The sequence below is a fragment of the Pleurodeles waltl genome, chromosome 10, assembly GCF_031143425.1.
Source record: "Pleurodeles waltl isolate 20211129_DDA chromosome 10, aPleWal1.hap1.20221129, whole genome shotgun sequence".
Classification (NCBI taxonomy): Eukaryota; Metazoa; Chordata; class Amphibia; order Caudata; family Salamandridae; genus Pleurodeles; species Pleurodeles waltl.
In genome coordinates, this window is record NC_090449.1 from 100,871,790 (window position 1) to 100,887,618 (window position 15,829).

A 15,829-nucleotide genomic window follows, 5' to 3' on the forward strand; every position below is an offset into this window, starting at 1 on the left:
TTTCGTACTGCTGTTGATTGCACAGAGTTGATCTTATAGAGGATTTTCTTTTCACAGGGAAGGCAGCGTCCGGAACATATTGGTGGCTTGGCACAGGATGGTACCAACTGATTACTTGGATTTCATTATTCAATGTGTTTCTTCTCACGAGGTTGGTCTTTTAAACATTATCGCAGACATTACCCCCAAAGTGAAAACCAGATTTGTTTAAAAAACTGTATTATGTCAAAAAACACACATCAATTTATAAAGTATCAGACAGGTAAAGTGTTAGTTTAACAATTCGAATCCACTCACTAATCGCTTTAATTGATTACATTCATATTTTTAGGTGCCTTCCGAAAGCTTTCAAGTTGTTGTTGCTGCTCATCCCACTTTTACTTTTCTTCGGTAAGTAACTCCTTGCTATTTTGCTGAATTATGTAATAACGAAACCATTTTAATTTAAAGTTTTATTTTGGTCATCCAAAACATTATTTGCAACCTACTGTTACACTTGGTCACAATTTAAGTTAAGGTGGTGCATTGTCATTTTGTGGGTTTATTTTAGAAAATTTCAAATTCTAGAAAAACATCCAGCCTCTGCTAGGCTTTGGGAGGTATTTATTGGCTTTGAATATGATGGAATTTGCACATAACTTATGAAGAAGTATATGAATGAATTGTTCCAGAGTACATTTATGTCTTGTCAACTTATTCTAATGGTTATTTCCATCAGTATGATGCAGAAAGTCAAAGATTCTTTGTAGGCAATAAATTGGTTGCCAGTCGCTTCTAATGACGTTTTTCAATAATTGCTTAATTTGCTGAGTATGCCAGACTGTAATGTTTTGTTACTGTCCCTTGTGGAAAGATTTAGCCATGTTGTAAAACCTTCTATACAATAATTTAGCAGCAATTCCAAGACCCATATGTTCTTCTAAATGAAATAAATTAATGAGAAGTACATAGCTGGTCAGAGTATTAGTCCCACAATTCTGGAACACATTTAATGACTCAACCCAGGATTCTAGTCTTGAAGAGTGCAGTAGAGAAATCCCTTCATGGATGCTTCCCCTTCTTATGGAGGCAACACTAACAATTCACCCTATTTCCCCTCCCCCTTTCAAGAACAGGCATGATCAGATCTCAAATTTGTCTGCCAGCGTTCTTTCTAGAATTCAATGACTAGCAACCCCATCTTGTAAACCAAAGAACCCAGAATCAGTCCCACAATTAAGTACTTCTAACCACTTTGAAGTACTCTAAAGGCCACAATCTGGGGGTGGAGCGTGCAAGGCAGCACAAGATGGCAGACCCATAACTGCAACACTCTGGACCCATGCCAAATACCCTGCAAATGGTTTACCATATTTTCAAATGTCTTACCAACAGCCCACCGGAGAGTGGTGACTTGGAGAGAGGGTGCTTGGCGACTCAGGTGGTGCCTGCTATGACTGATTGATATGCTGGGCCTGGGCCTGGGTTGGCAGCAGCAGACATGAAGTTTCCCTGGTTTGGCCTGGAGAATAATCTTGAGCAGTGTGGCGTAGTACAGTGAGTTCAAACAACATTTGATACTCACAAGAATGCAAGCACAGGAAGGGCATGTGTGTTTGTGTGGGTAGGCTTCAACAGGAGGAAGATTGGCGGCCTGTTCCAAGCTTTGGGAGTCAGTTGCGGGGTTGTGCTTGCCTTGCTCCACCTCCCTCACATTTTTAACAAACCGCACACGTGCATCGGACCTCATGTGTCACTGTGACAGGCCTTGGAAGCTCAGGGGGTGGGGTCGTGAGGGGATCCACAACCTGGACACACAATAAACAAACAAGATGGACCTTCATGGCTGACATTTGATTTTGTGTCCACTCACATCAGACACTGCCAACTGCGTTTAATCTGATTGACAGCAGGGCATAGATCAGGCTATAATGTGGGTGCAGTTACTTCCTCTCCACTCTGCGCCCAGTAGGAGATGAAACTGAAGGAGATTGATGCCAGGTCCCCTCTTTGTGACACCACAGACTGATGACTTTGGCCTGTGGAGTGATGATCTCAGAAGAAAGAGGCACTGCATCTACTGGTTTCTCATAAGTTGAGCTAGTTGTGAGACCAGGAGGTTGGGACACTGTCTTGGGAGTGAGTCTGGATTTTGCGTTCTCACAGTTGGGCGGCACTGAAGTTATGGCAGATGAGTGGCAAACTGAGTGGTAGAGGCAGCCAGCTGTCGCAACCACCCCACCCCCACGCCCCACTTGTGCCTTGATTATTATTTTGTGTAGACTGCTCTTGCCGCCCTCTCCCTTGGGAGGAGAGGGGCTTGGGTGGCACTGGTCTGTACCCATGCTTTGACTCATGCTCAGCACTGCCCAGAAACACTCAGCCTCATATTGCCTTTGACCATGGGAAAGACACTCTCCCAAAAAAGGGAAACTGGACAGATAGGCCAAAGTGATACAACCTGTGAGCTTGCTTTAACATGTTATAGACTCAACATCGCAGTGTGAAGAGACCGATGCTAAGGGCACCTGATCACACACAGGGAGCAACTTAGAAACCTTTTAATCCTTGTTCCAGGCACGTCAAATGAAAATTAGAGAGGTGGACACACATGTGGCCTTCCTCATATAAGACCTGCGTAACACTGCTAGTCTGGCCACTCGAGCAGAATGCCACACTGCCACGCTAAAAGACAGTTACAACTCTTTGATAAACTGTCCATAATTTGAAGTGCACCACATGTGGAAATGGTGGTCTGCATCAAGGATGCAGAAAGCCGCTCTAGTTGCAATGGTGGTCTTCTCCTGGCCTCCACAGAAGTAGTCAAACGCCCTCCAAAATTCTTTGGAAACTTGGTTCAAATCTTTCTTTCCAGCTGGTCAGGTTTTTCAGGAAGCCAGTATTTGGAGGGAATATTTCGCTCAAGGCATGTGTGGTTGTAGATATTAGTGTTGGGTCTGGATTTTTTATTTTATTTTTTTAAACAGTCTTTCAAGTCAGGAGGAAAAGCGGCGACTCCTCTTCGTGATAAGGTGCATGGGCATTGACTCAAATTTTTGTTTTCTTTCCACTGTCAGGTTCAGCTGTGTTTTACTGCGTTCCAGTTCTAGACAGTTTCAGGCTCCTTTCGGTTTGTTGTTCACCTCTCCCTTCGTCAGTATTGTTCTTAATGATGTTTCCACCATCGAAAAAAATAGAAAGTCATCGCCCGACGGTTCGATGTGCTCCATTTGCAGCCTTTGGGCCTATCTTCCCTCTCATCGGTTTCGACTAACAATATGCTGCTCATGGAACAGACTCCATTCCACTTCTATCCCAGCTTCCGTGTTAAGTACCCGAGAACAGACCTCCATCAGCTTTGCAACCTATGCCTGTCTCCTGACCATAACGAAGAGGACCGTAATGCCTGTCGATACTTCCAATTGAAGAAAGCCTTATGGGACTGAAGGCTTGTCGCATGGAGAAGCAGCGCAGGGGCATAGGGGACACACCTGACATCTTTGGACAACAGGATGTCGAAGAGGAGGAAGACCTCCATGAGACCTGCGGCTGAAGAATGCCTCTTCCATCCAAGACTCTGGTTCTGACTTAGACCTCAAGATCGATCGCAGTTGCAGGACCTTCCACTCTGCTTGAACACATACAAGGCTCCCAAGCCAACACTGCCAACAAGCCATGGTAGGCACCGACCATCTGCTGCAGATACCCCACCCTTGGGCTCGGCACCAAAAGCTAAGCCGAAACTATCTTCTTTTGTGCGGAGCCATCCACCTGTCTCTTTGGCTCTGAGCACCCCGGCATCGACAGCCTCTGCGCCGAGCCCTTAGGCACTGAAACCCAAATCTTTCGGTACCAAAACCCTCAACACCGGCACAGAAAATGGCTCCAGAACTAGTCCTTCAAGTAATGCAGGAGCGGCTTGATCCTAAACAAAAACTTCATATACAACCTGACTGGCTGTATTTTAGCCAAACCCTGTACAGTTGGTGCCACTGGCTTTGAAGCGCCAAATTGCCTTTGCCTCTCAAAACAATGAGAAGGACAAAACGGCCAGTCCTTTGCGGCCTCCTCTTCCTGCTTCTCCACTCACCAAACCCCCCGCCCTCCTTCCTTCACCTTCCACCACTACCTCTTTCACACAGTGACCCCAGGGACATTACATCTCAGGGATCCTCAGTCGGACATTACACCACAGGGGTCAGATGATTCATAGGAAGGACCACAGATCCCTGGGACAACTATAATATTGATCCCCTGGAAGATAACAACCCAGACCTCTACCTGGACAAGATATCACATAAACTAACCCCCATCCCCCATGTCCTCCTCCATACTTACCAAGTGGGGTTTTCCAAGGATAGACCTGTTTGCAACCACAGACAAAGCAAAATACCCGAACTTTGCTTCCAGGTTCCCACAGCCACTATCAAATGGCAGTGCTCTATGGATGAACTGGCCAGGAATATTTGCCCATGCTTTTCCACCTCTCCCTCTTCTTTTGTTTGTGGTTCGGAAGCTAAGGCAAATGTTTCTCACCCTCATTCTAGTAGCTCCCACTTGGGGTCTTCAACAATGGTTCACAACACTACTAGAGTGCTCTGTAGTCCCTACGAGAAGCTTTGCCTCAACCCAGACCTTCTCACTCAGAACCATGGAGAGATCAGGCATTTAAATCCAAAGGAACTCCTGAGATCATAGAATTTGGTTACCTCAATCTCCTACCTGAATGTATGACCATTCTTAAAGAAGCTTGGAAACTTACACCTAGAGCATGTTATGCAGCTAAGTGGATATGATTTGCGGCAGTAAACATAGTGAACTATTTGATGCAAATGTGCAAAGCCTTGTTTGCTACCCTCTCCATTTATAGCTCTCTGGCCTTCAATACGTGTACATTTAGCTGCAGTGGCTGCCTATCTACAAAACAGGCAACACTCCTCTTTGGTCAAGGTACCAGTTATTAACGCATTTATGGAAGGCTTCAAAAGAGTAAACCCACCCAGAGTTCCATCTGCACCCACACGGAATCTCAATGTTGTCTTCACAGGACTTTAGAATCCACTGTTTGAACCATTACATAATTTCTATCTTGGAAAGTTGCTTTTTTTGGTGGCTATTGCTTCACTTAGGGGTGTCGGTGATTTCCAGGCATTAACCTTGGAAGAACCTTTCTTCCAGCTATAGAGAGGTAGGGTGGTCCTTCACACAACCCAAAATTCCTTCCAAAGGTTGTTTCATCTTTCCACCTCAACCAGCCTATTGAGTTATCTGTTTTCTTTCCTCAATCAGATTCAGTTGCGGAAGGGGCCCTTCAAACACTAGATGTGAAAAGAGCTCTTATGCCTTACATTGGCAGAGCCAAAGATTTTCATCCCCTCACAAAGGAAAGCCCATATCTAAATCGGGCATTTCTAGATGGATAATTAAATGCGTTTAGGCATGTTATGCCAAAGCTAAAAGGACTTTACCTACATTTCCCTAAGGCACACACTACTTGTAAAATAGGGGCTTCTATGGCTTCCCTGGTCAGTATCCCAATAACTGACATTTGTGAGGCCGCTACATGGTCCACACCACACAATTTCACTAAATATTATTATGTGGATGTTTTAGCACACCAACAAGCTAATGTAGGGCAGGCAGTGCTAAGTACACTGGATAGCCACTGCGTTTTGGAGGACACGGCATTACAGACTACACATACCTCAAATGGGATATGTTACTTACCCTGTAAGCATCTTTGTGTGGCATGTAGTGCTGTAGATTCACATGCGCCCACCCTCCTCCCCAGAAACCTGTACCATTGCAGTACCTTTTTACAATTTCATGTTCATGAGCATCTCTTTGCGAATGCTTACTCACACTCCATTCTCACCCGCCTGTGGGAAAACTAGATGTCAGGAGTATGCAGAGCATGTGAATCTGCCGCATTGCCCGCCACAAACAGATGCTTACAAGGTAAGTAACCTTTTCCTTTTCCAACATTTGATCTTTCATATATTCACATGCTTTTCAAATGCTTGAATCATTGTGTCGTCAAGCAGTGATTTCCCGGCAACCTTAAACCGCAGTAAGTAGTGTTAAAATAGCCATAGGCTTCATTAGTGAGGTTTAGTTGCACATCTACCTCATTTGAAACAATCCAAACTTCAGTCATTGAGGTACAAGTGTGGAAATCTCTTACCCCTCCTAGCAGCCACCATTGCTCAGGTGTTCTGCCTTAGTGTGCCTAAGGGAGTCACCAAGATAACTTTGGTCTAACCTGTGTTTGAGCTTAAATTGGTAACTGGGCTGCGGCCAGCCCTACCTTCAGCTGCATCAAACTGTGCTGTTTCTAGAGGATTTCTGTGATTTCCACCTACGACTTGGCCAAAGGGGACTGTCAACTGTTGCCAACTACAGCTATGGCTGAGACAGAGAAAAATCTTTCCAAGTCGGGCTCTGTCTGTGGGGGGGAAAATGATACTCCACTGATGAGCCTTAACGATCAGTTCATTTATTGCCTATAGCTACTCAGTGTTGCTGAAACATCAGCAAAATATTCCCTTCAAAGATACTTAAGGACAGAGAAAGGAGGTTGACTCTTTACTTGCTTGAAAAGAAGGGAAGATCCAGTAAAAGTGCCTCACCAAGAAGTGACACGAAGGAGGCCCCAAAAAGCAAGCACCTGTAACTCCCTCAACTGGAATTTACTTCAAATTCTCCTGCAGCTACCTTCTTCAGACTTCAGAAAAGGGGTTTGAAAAGGTAGACCAACCTGGGCAAAAACTGCACTGCAGACATCCAGTCAGACTTGCTCCAGTTGTCAATGACCAATGCTCCCTCATTGTTGAGAAAGTACTTGTTGGGAATGACTACCTCATCAACAGTGACACTATATCCTCCCATATCCTCATTGACCATCTCATGAATAAGTGCATCTTCGAAGCCAGGACCCCCTTTTCAGTCTCTGACTTTCCCATGTTTACTGCTAAAGGTTTATATGCATACCCTGCATCCTGAGGTGCACATATTGGGTTAAAAAATGTGATGACTGTGATAGAGACAACTTTGGACAAGTCCTGCTCAGTTTAATGTTCACTAAATACCTGAATGTTTGCAGGGAGCTTATGAGGAGGACTAATACCTGCAGGAGTAGGAGTGCCCGCCTCACACCTTTCCGGGGGGGGGGGGGGGGATTTAGGTTACTTCTACAGCAGCCTCACCTACAGACGCCACCATTGCCGCCACCTCCTTCTCTGTGTGCCAATACACCCCAAGAAAATTCAAGAACAAAGATCATCTGATTTCAAACTCGTGTCAGATATTGAAGAAAAGGGTGAACTTTTTGGGGAAGGGCCCGATGATGATGGACATGATGAAGAATTGGAAGACTGCATCTTTTCTAATCAAGGTGACAAATCACCTACACAACCTGACTGGCCTGGAGATGACATGGGCAGCTTTTCATGCCCTACTGGGAAGAGCTGTGAAAAAGTGTGACCACCCCACTGTATCCCTGGAGCACCAATATTTTCTAAAGTACAACCTCTGAAATCTACATAATGCATCCCTATTGTGTATTTTTTCTCAACCTTATGCCTATGCTGGCTACAGTTCAGGCAGACATACTCAGGCAAAAGTACTGAACTCTAGAATCTGCATCAGCTCGCTTGATTGGCCCCCTGAAGCCAGACTCTCATTGTGGCAGTTGCCCAGCGTACATCAGCTGTGTGACTGCGACATCCATAAAATCTTTTTTTTTGTCCTTCCTAGGATATGATCATCAAATATGGCACAACATTTCATGTATCCATATCCGCCGTGAGGATAGAAGGGCAAATGGGAAGGCCATTATGAAGGAAAGAGCAAATTAATTTTTGGTGGTCTAGTTGTACTCCAACATAGATCTTGTTGGATGGGCATTGTATGATATAGATGACATGACATAAGTGCTGTTCCAATTTATACATAGTTTAATATCTATTTTATTTCTATTGTTGAGTTCAAATTTCTCGAGTTTGTTTAGTCCTAGTTTGCACATCAAAAAGGCAGGGCACTTGTAGAAACCAGTCGGTTTATGAAGAAAGGTTGTTTTCGTGTTTCTTTTGTGTAAGGTCTGTTAGTGATTAGTAGCTTTTTGAAATTTTATTTGAGGGTTCTTGGAGATGCTCATTGATAAATGGATTGCTTGTTGCCACTATATTCCCAATTCTTGTTGGCCTTAATGTTGTTCATTGTGACAGTTGCTTATTAATCTTTTTGGGTTCTTCCTCAGTTAATTTCTTTTTTTTGTTGGTGAATTATTGGAGTTTCTCCTGAAATTGTCTAAAATTCTGATCTTTTGCATTCTCTAGACCATTCTTCAGTTTTTTGTTTTGTTTTACATCTCACTACAGTTTACTTTGGTACATAGTAACGTTTTCACTCCAAAATTAAGCAAGCCCCTGCTTGTATCATTCTTCTAGTTTTGATTTTAGCTTGGTATTTTCTGTGTGTGGGGGTTTTGGTCATTTGCTTGTAACATTTTGTATTCTTTAGTATTTTCTGAGCTTCCTGGATGTAGTCATTGACACAAGACCACAGTACCACCCTAGTCTGCTGATTTGTGGAACATTTTTGTGGTCGAAGTTGGCAAGTACTAGTTTGGTTCCATTTAGTGTTTTTTTTTTCTTTTCAATTAAAAAAAAAAAAAAAAAAAAGCTCTGTGTGTGTGAAACTAGATCCCTCCATGTTAGGCTAGATGTGTGTGTGTGTGTTCGCTCTCTCTGATTATTTTTTCTGCTATCGGATATTGTAGGACCCCTGCCCTCTATTTCCTGATCAAAAGACTGGACCCCATTTGTGCTGTCCCCACCGCGATCCTGAATGACTCAATCATCCCAGCCATCTTTGCTAATACCTGGAGAAAAGATGATAAACTCCTAACCACCCACCTCAATGACAAACACCCCCTCTGTACCACTCAATCCTGATTCAAGCCCAACCATGATACTTACACAGGCCTCACCCTACTGGATTTTTTTGCAGCCTTTGAAACAGTCTCCCGATCCATCGTTACCCAACAACTGCACGAAGCCTGCATCCAAGGAATCTCACTACACTAGATTTGCTCCTTAGTGACAGGCCGCACCTAGTCTGTCAACTTAGTCCCCTTCACCTCCAATGCTGTGAACCTCATCTTCAGAGTTTCACAAGGATCCTCATTCAGCCAAACCCTTTTCATCACATCCATGACCCCGCTTATCAGCACCATCCCTGCCCTTACAAACATCCCCCTAGCCTATGCTTATAACACCCAGCTCATACACTCTTCCTCTGACCAGATGCCATTCTGCAATTTCTCCGCCTGCATGACTGAAGTTGCCAGATGGATTTAAACCAGCTGCCTCAAGTTCAACACAGACAAGTTGGAATCTTCAGCAAAGACACTTAGCTCGGGGACTTCATCTGGTGGCCTGCGAGCTCTGACCTACATCCCTCCTGGCAACCAGTGCAAGGAACCTCAGAATGGTAATCTACAACCAACTCACCATGACCAGCCAAGTCAACGAAGTCTCAGTCTCCTGCTTCCACACACTAGAGATCCTCAAGATGATCTTAAAATGGCTCCCCACCAACACACGCAAAACTGTTGTCCAGGCTCTCTTCACCCGCAGGGTGGATTACGGCAATGCATTCTTAAGCTGGCATCAAAGCTCAGCCTGGCTGCTGAGTTGCGTAAGGTCTGGAGTCTTCTGGTCAGCTAACTCTCAACCTCCCATCCAGCACTCACCACACCCCATGCCTTAAACAGCTCCACTGGCTTACAGTCCACAATTGAGTACTTTTAAAAACTCTTAAACAACGTTGGGCCAGTGTACTGCATAAACTTACACAAACCTACCTGATGTCTGTCGGTCCCCTACTTGCACACACACCCACACCCACATACACAGAACCAGATCTAGCTATTCTGCCTAACGCCTGGAACCGCCTACTCGTGCACATCAGAGCCACCTCTCAGTTCTTGAATTCCACAAGAAACTGAAGACCTGGCTCTTCAACTATCCCCTGCCCTGGTCCGGTCATACAGCTCCTACTTCAGCACTAGGATACTTTTCTGGGTAAGTTGGGCACTATATAAATACACATAATATTGGTGTTTTTCAGCCTTCGAGAGAATCATGCAGTTTTTCATGAATGACAGAAGCAACTACTTTGGCGCTAATCGAATTACATGTTGTATAACAAGGCAAGTACACTTTTCTGCCTTTAAGTGCACACACTTTTGTGCAGACAGCACAATGCTTCAATCCAGAGTGCTAATCGTAAAGAAAGATATAAAGATTCGGGTTTCTGAGATATTACAGGATCTGGAGCACTAGCAAATAGCTGCATGCATGGGAGCACACTTGTAAAAGGGCCTTTTAAATTGTAATTGGAACACATTTAATATAGTTTGTGTGGATTCCATATGTTGCACGCATGTGCTAGCTGAAGCTGTAAGTGCATTTGTAATGCATTTCTGTTTACCCCCTATGCTCCTGTCGTACTTCTTGGAAATGTGTACCTGTCGTACTTTGGCCTCCAAACAACTATCACTACTAAAGTCTTCACTTAAAATGTATAAAATTGTTCCTAGATAAGGCTTTTGTGCCATTTGATAAAAAGGGGTTTTTGGGAGGCCGTTCTCTCTCTTCAGCCCTGCAAGAGTTTTTCTGGTCATGAAAGCATGTGGGCACAAAAGCATTCAGCTCTGCACCAGATGTCGTTTTAGAGCTGGGAACCTTCTGTGAACATGCTAAAACTCCTAATGTCCATCTCACATGGAGCACAAAATCTGAGCTGCTTCAAGCTAGGAACTGAAAACATTGTAAAGTGACATTCGTGTTGAGCTCATGCCATGCTAGCTCAAACATCTGAGCCAATCATGCTTCTCTGCAGGTAGCGCATACATTAGATGTTCTCAAACAAGGACAAAGGCAGAAATACAGTAATAGTCTTTTTTTTTTTTTTAAGTAAAAAAAAAAAAAAAAGACACTCCCAGTGCTTTTTACTAGTAGCTACATGAATGAAGAGTGCGGGCTAACCCCAGATACATCTATATTTCATATTTGTAGGTGATTATGCAGTTGAGGGCTTTTTGCACTTTCTGTACCTAAGTTACACGTGAAGTGTCTGTAGAAAGCTCTGATATATGCACAATTGTATAATCTTCAGGTTAAATACAGACACTCTTTAAAATCATTATTAAGTAGCTTATAGCACATACAGTAAGAAGCAACCACTTCCAAAGCATACGGCCATCTTACTCAGGTTAGTGACAAATATTTTGTAAAATAGTTGCACTGTTCTGCTTCTGTACAGCTAATCACTCTATAATAAGTATTTCAGTTAAAGTTCCAACAACCTAGGGGCACATATTCAGAACCTATTGAGGCTGTGTGCATATGCCCATAGGTACACAGGAGTGTATATCTGCAGACTTGTACGGATGCACACCCAGAGAGAATCAGGGCACTGATATGAGTGTTTTTGTTCCAACAAAACAAAAATAAGGTGACTTTTGCAAATTTCAGCACCAGGGGATGTGGAAATCTACAAAAATCCTTAATCTTGGCACTTTTATAAATAAATGTTAACTAGTTGCACATTACATTAGACTAATTTGGTTCCTTTGGAGCAACCAAATATAACCTCCCCAACACTATGGGGGGGTACCACAGGTAATTAAGTATTTGCTGTGGGGTTTGAAATGCTCTATTACTCACAGAACAGTCTTGCTGCTTAACTACATTATTACACTTCCTACTCTAAAGCCATTTTTAACATAGCATTTTTAATTTCCTCTCCAAAAAAAGCAGAGGAATTATAACTGCATGTTCTCTCAAAAACACATTGATTTTTTTTTCCTGTAAGCAGTTACTCATAAGGTCATTAGAAAAAAGGGGGGGGGGGACACTTGCATGTGTGTGCCTGGGTGTCTTTGTTACATCTACACTCATTTGTATAAAAATTATGTATGCGTACATTGACATCTTTCATATGTATATTTTTTTAATGTATGTGGTTTTATTTATACTTGTTTATGTTCAAATCTATATTTATATTATTGATGGCATGTGTAGCTGCAGATACACATGCTGTGCATTATCCTGCCATCTAGTGTTGGGCTCGGATTGTTACAAGTTGTTTTTCTTCGAAGAAGTCTTTTCGAGTCACGAGACCGAGGTACTCCTCCCTTTCGGCTCCATTGCGCATGGGCGTCGACTCCATCTTAGATTGTTTTCTTTCCGCCATCGGGTTCGGACGTGTTCCTCTACGCTCCGTGTTTCGGTTCGGAAAAGATAGTTATACATCGGAAAATTTGACGGTATTGTTTGCGCTCGGTACCGGGTTAGTGCTAGCACATCGACACCGAAGAAAGAGAAATTCCGGCAGCCCTTTGGGGTTTCCAAGCCTCTGCGGGGCCTAGTCGGCCCAACCGCGTCCATCTTCAACGCTCATTGACTAGACCCCCTTCCGCTTCTGCCCCAACTGACACGCAAAGTATCCTTATACAGACCAACACTTGGTCTGTAATCTGTGTTTGTCCCCCGAACACAAAGAGGATACTTGCGAGGCCTGTCAGGCATTTCGATCCAAGAAGACACTGCGGGATCGAAGAGCTCGAAGACTCCAGATGGCGTCTACAACGGCAGGACACACCGATGTCGAGGAAGAGGAGACATTCTCCATTCCAGATTCGGACTCTGACGAGTCCGAGAGTGAGCAGCCGAAGACTCAGCAAACCGTGATTAAACCAGCCCAGGCGAAAGCCCACTCAAAGATATTGAAGGCCCAGGGGACGCCACCGCCAACAGGCCATGGCTTTGCCCGAAAACACGGTGACCAAACATCGGCACCGAAAAAGGCCTCCCAGCAGCCGAAGACATCAGACTCCGGTCGAGATACCGGCTCCGAAAAAACTCTGCAACGAGATTCCGGTTCCGAAAGGACTCGGCACCGAGAGCTCAGTACACCGCAAGACAAAAAGGTTTCCTTGGTGCCGAAAAAGACTGTCGAGAAAATTTTGGTACCGAAACATTCTTCGTCGGAGCCGAAACAAAGCTCCTATACAGAGGAACAAGGCCTTTCCACACAATTACAAGGCCACCGATTCGAACAAGAGCTGGGCATGGGAGAACCTGACCATACCCAAGGAAGGCTCCATATCCAAAAGGACACTGGGAAAATCAGAACTCTTCCTCCAATCACAATGAAGCGGAACCTCTCATTCCAAGAGGTGGAAATGCAGCCTAAGGCAAAAGTGGCAAAAGACAAAACTCCACCACAGGTTTCGCCACAACAATCACCAAGACATTCGCCACATCGGTCTCCGGTAGCAACACCCCCAATGATGCAGTCACCAACGCACACAGGGATGAGTCAAGATGACCCGGATGCATGGGATTTGTATGATGCACCGGTCTCTGACAATAGTCCCGAATGCTACCCGGCAAGACCTTCACCACCTGAAGACAGTACTGCTTACATGCAAGTGGTTTCCAGGGCAACTACATTTCATAATGTAGCATTGCATGCAGAGCCTACAGAATATGACTTCTTGTTCAACACCTTGTCATCTACGCACAGCCAATACCAAAGCTTGCCAATGGTGCCAGGCATGTTAAAACACGCTAAACAGGTGTTTCAAGACCCAGTCAAAGGCAGAGCCATCACGCCTAGGGTGGAGAAGAAATATAAACCACCCCCTACTGACCCTGTGTACATCACACATCAGTTAATTCCAGACTCAGTGGTGGTAGGAGCAGCCCGAAAGAGGGCGAACTCACAAACTTCTGGAGACGCACCACCGCCCGACAAAAAGTCGGAAATTCGATGCAGCAGGCAAAAGGGTGGCAGCACAGGCAGCCAATCAATGGCGAATTGCCAATTCACAGGCACTTCTAGCAAGATACGACAGGGCACATTGGGATGAAATGCAACATCTCATCCAACACCTTCCCAAAGAGTTCCAGGAACGTGCCCAACAGGTTGTCTAGGAGGGCCAAAGTATCTCCAACAACCAAATAAGGTCGGCCATGGACTCAGCAGACACAGCGGCCAGAACAATAAACACGTCGGTAACCATTCAGAGACACGCATGGCTACGAACCTCCGGATTCAAGCCCGAAATTCAGCAAGCAGTGGGAACACATAACTATGGATGCGTGGGTTCTAGCCATTATCCAACATGGTTATTGCATAGAATTCCTACATTTGCCACCAGATGTGCCTCCAAGAGCACACATGTCCAAACATCACTTAGATCTGTTACAACTAGAAGTCCAAGCATTGTTACACAAAGAAGCAATAGAACTAGTACCCAACCATCAAAAAGGAACAGGTGTTTACTCCCTGTATTTCCTAATTCCAAAAAAGGACAAAACACTGAGACCCATATTAGACCTCAGAACACTAAATCTTTACATCAAATCAGATCACTTTCACATGGTGACACTTAAAGACGTGATTCCCTTACTCAAACAGGACTACATGTCAACATTAGATCTCAAGGATGCTTATTTCCACATACCCATTCATCCTTCCCACAGGAAATACTTGGTTTGTAATCCAAGGCGTGCATTACCAATTCAAAGTCTTACCGTTCGGCATAACAGCCCCAAGAGTATTCACAAAATGCCTTGCAGTAGTAGCTGCTCACATCAGGAGGCAGCACATGCACGTATTCCCTTACTTAGACGATTGGTTAATAAAAACCAGCACTCAGCAACAGTGTCTTCTACACACAAAATACGTTATAGAAACCCTTCACAAACTAGGGTTCTCTATAAACTACCAAAAATCACATCTACAACTGTGTCAAATACAACAGTACTTAGGAGCAACAATCAGCACACAAAAAGGGATTGCCACTCCAAGTCCACAAAGGGCACAAGCCTTCCAAAATACTAAACATGCACCCAAACCAACACTATCAAGTGAGGTTTGTGATGAAACTCCTAGGCATGATGTCTTCATGCATAGCCATTGTCTCAAACGCAAGACTACACATGTGTCCCTTACAACAATGTCTAGCAACACAATGGACACAAGCACAGGGTTAACTTCAAGATCTAGTGTTGATAGACCGCCAAACACGCTCCTCGCTTCAATGGTGGAATCCTATAAATTTAAACCAAGGGTGGCCATTCCAAGACCCAGTGACTCAATACGTGGTCACAACAGATGCTTCCATGATAGGGTGGGGAGCACACCTCAACCAGCACAGTATACAGGGACAATGGGACGTTCAACAAAGGCAACTGCATATAAATCATCTAGAGCTGTTAGCAGTGTTTCTAGCATTGAAAGCATTTCAACCGCTAATAGCCCACAAACACATTCTTGTCAAAACAGACAACATGACAACAATGTATTACCTAAACAAACAGGGAGGGACACACACATCACAACTGTGTCTCTTAGCACAAAAAATTTGGCATTGGGCAATTCACAATCCTATTCGCCTAATAGCACAGTACATCCCAGGGATTCAAAACCAGTTAGCCGACATTCTCAGTCGAGATCACCAACAAACACACCAATGGGAAATTCATCCCCAGATACTACAAACTTACGTTCTAGGAAATATACCTATGACAGAAATCTATAAGGCAGCCACATGGTCTACGCCTTATACATTCACAAAACATTACTGTGTAGATGTGTTAACAACACAACACGCCACAGTAGGACAGGCTGTATTACGAACATTATTTCAAACAACTTCAACTCCTACAGGCTAAGCCACCGCTTTTGGGGAGATAACTGCTTACTAGTCTATGCACAGCATGTGTATCTGCAGCTACACATGCCATGGAACGGAAAATGTCACTTACCCAGT

At 44.2% G+C, this 15,829-nt stretch overlaps 1 protein-coding gene across 11 annotated transcripts in view; it reads left to right on the forward strand.

The window, feature by feature from the left end:
- SUN1 (Sad1 and UNC84 domain containing 1) overlaps nucleotides 1–15,829 on the forward strand; it is a 275,436-nt gene that overhangs the window by 147,586 nt on the left and 112,021 nt on the right. For all 11 annotated transcript variants that reach the window (XM_069209844.1, XM_069209846.1, XM_069209849.1 and 8 more), the window contains 2 exons: nucleotides 58–151; nucleotides 332–390. In XM_069209844.1, coding sequence (XP_069065945.1) covers nucleotides 58–151; nucleotides 332–390 — 153 coding nt within the window. The remainder of the gene's footprint in view (nucleotides 1–57; nucleotides 152–331; nucleotides 391–15,829) is intronic.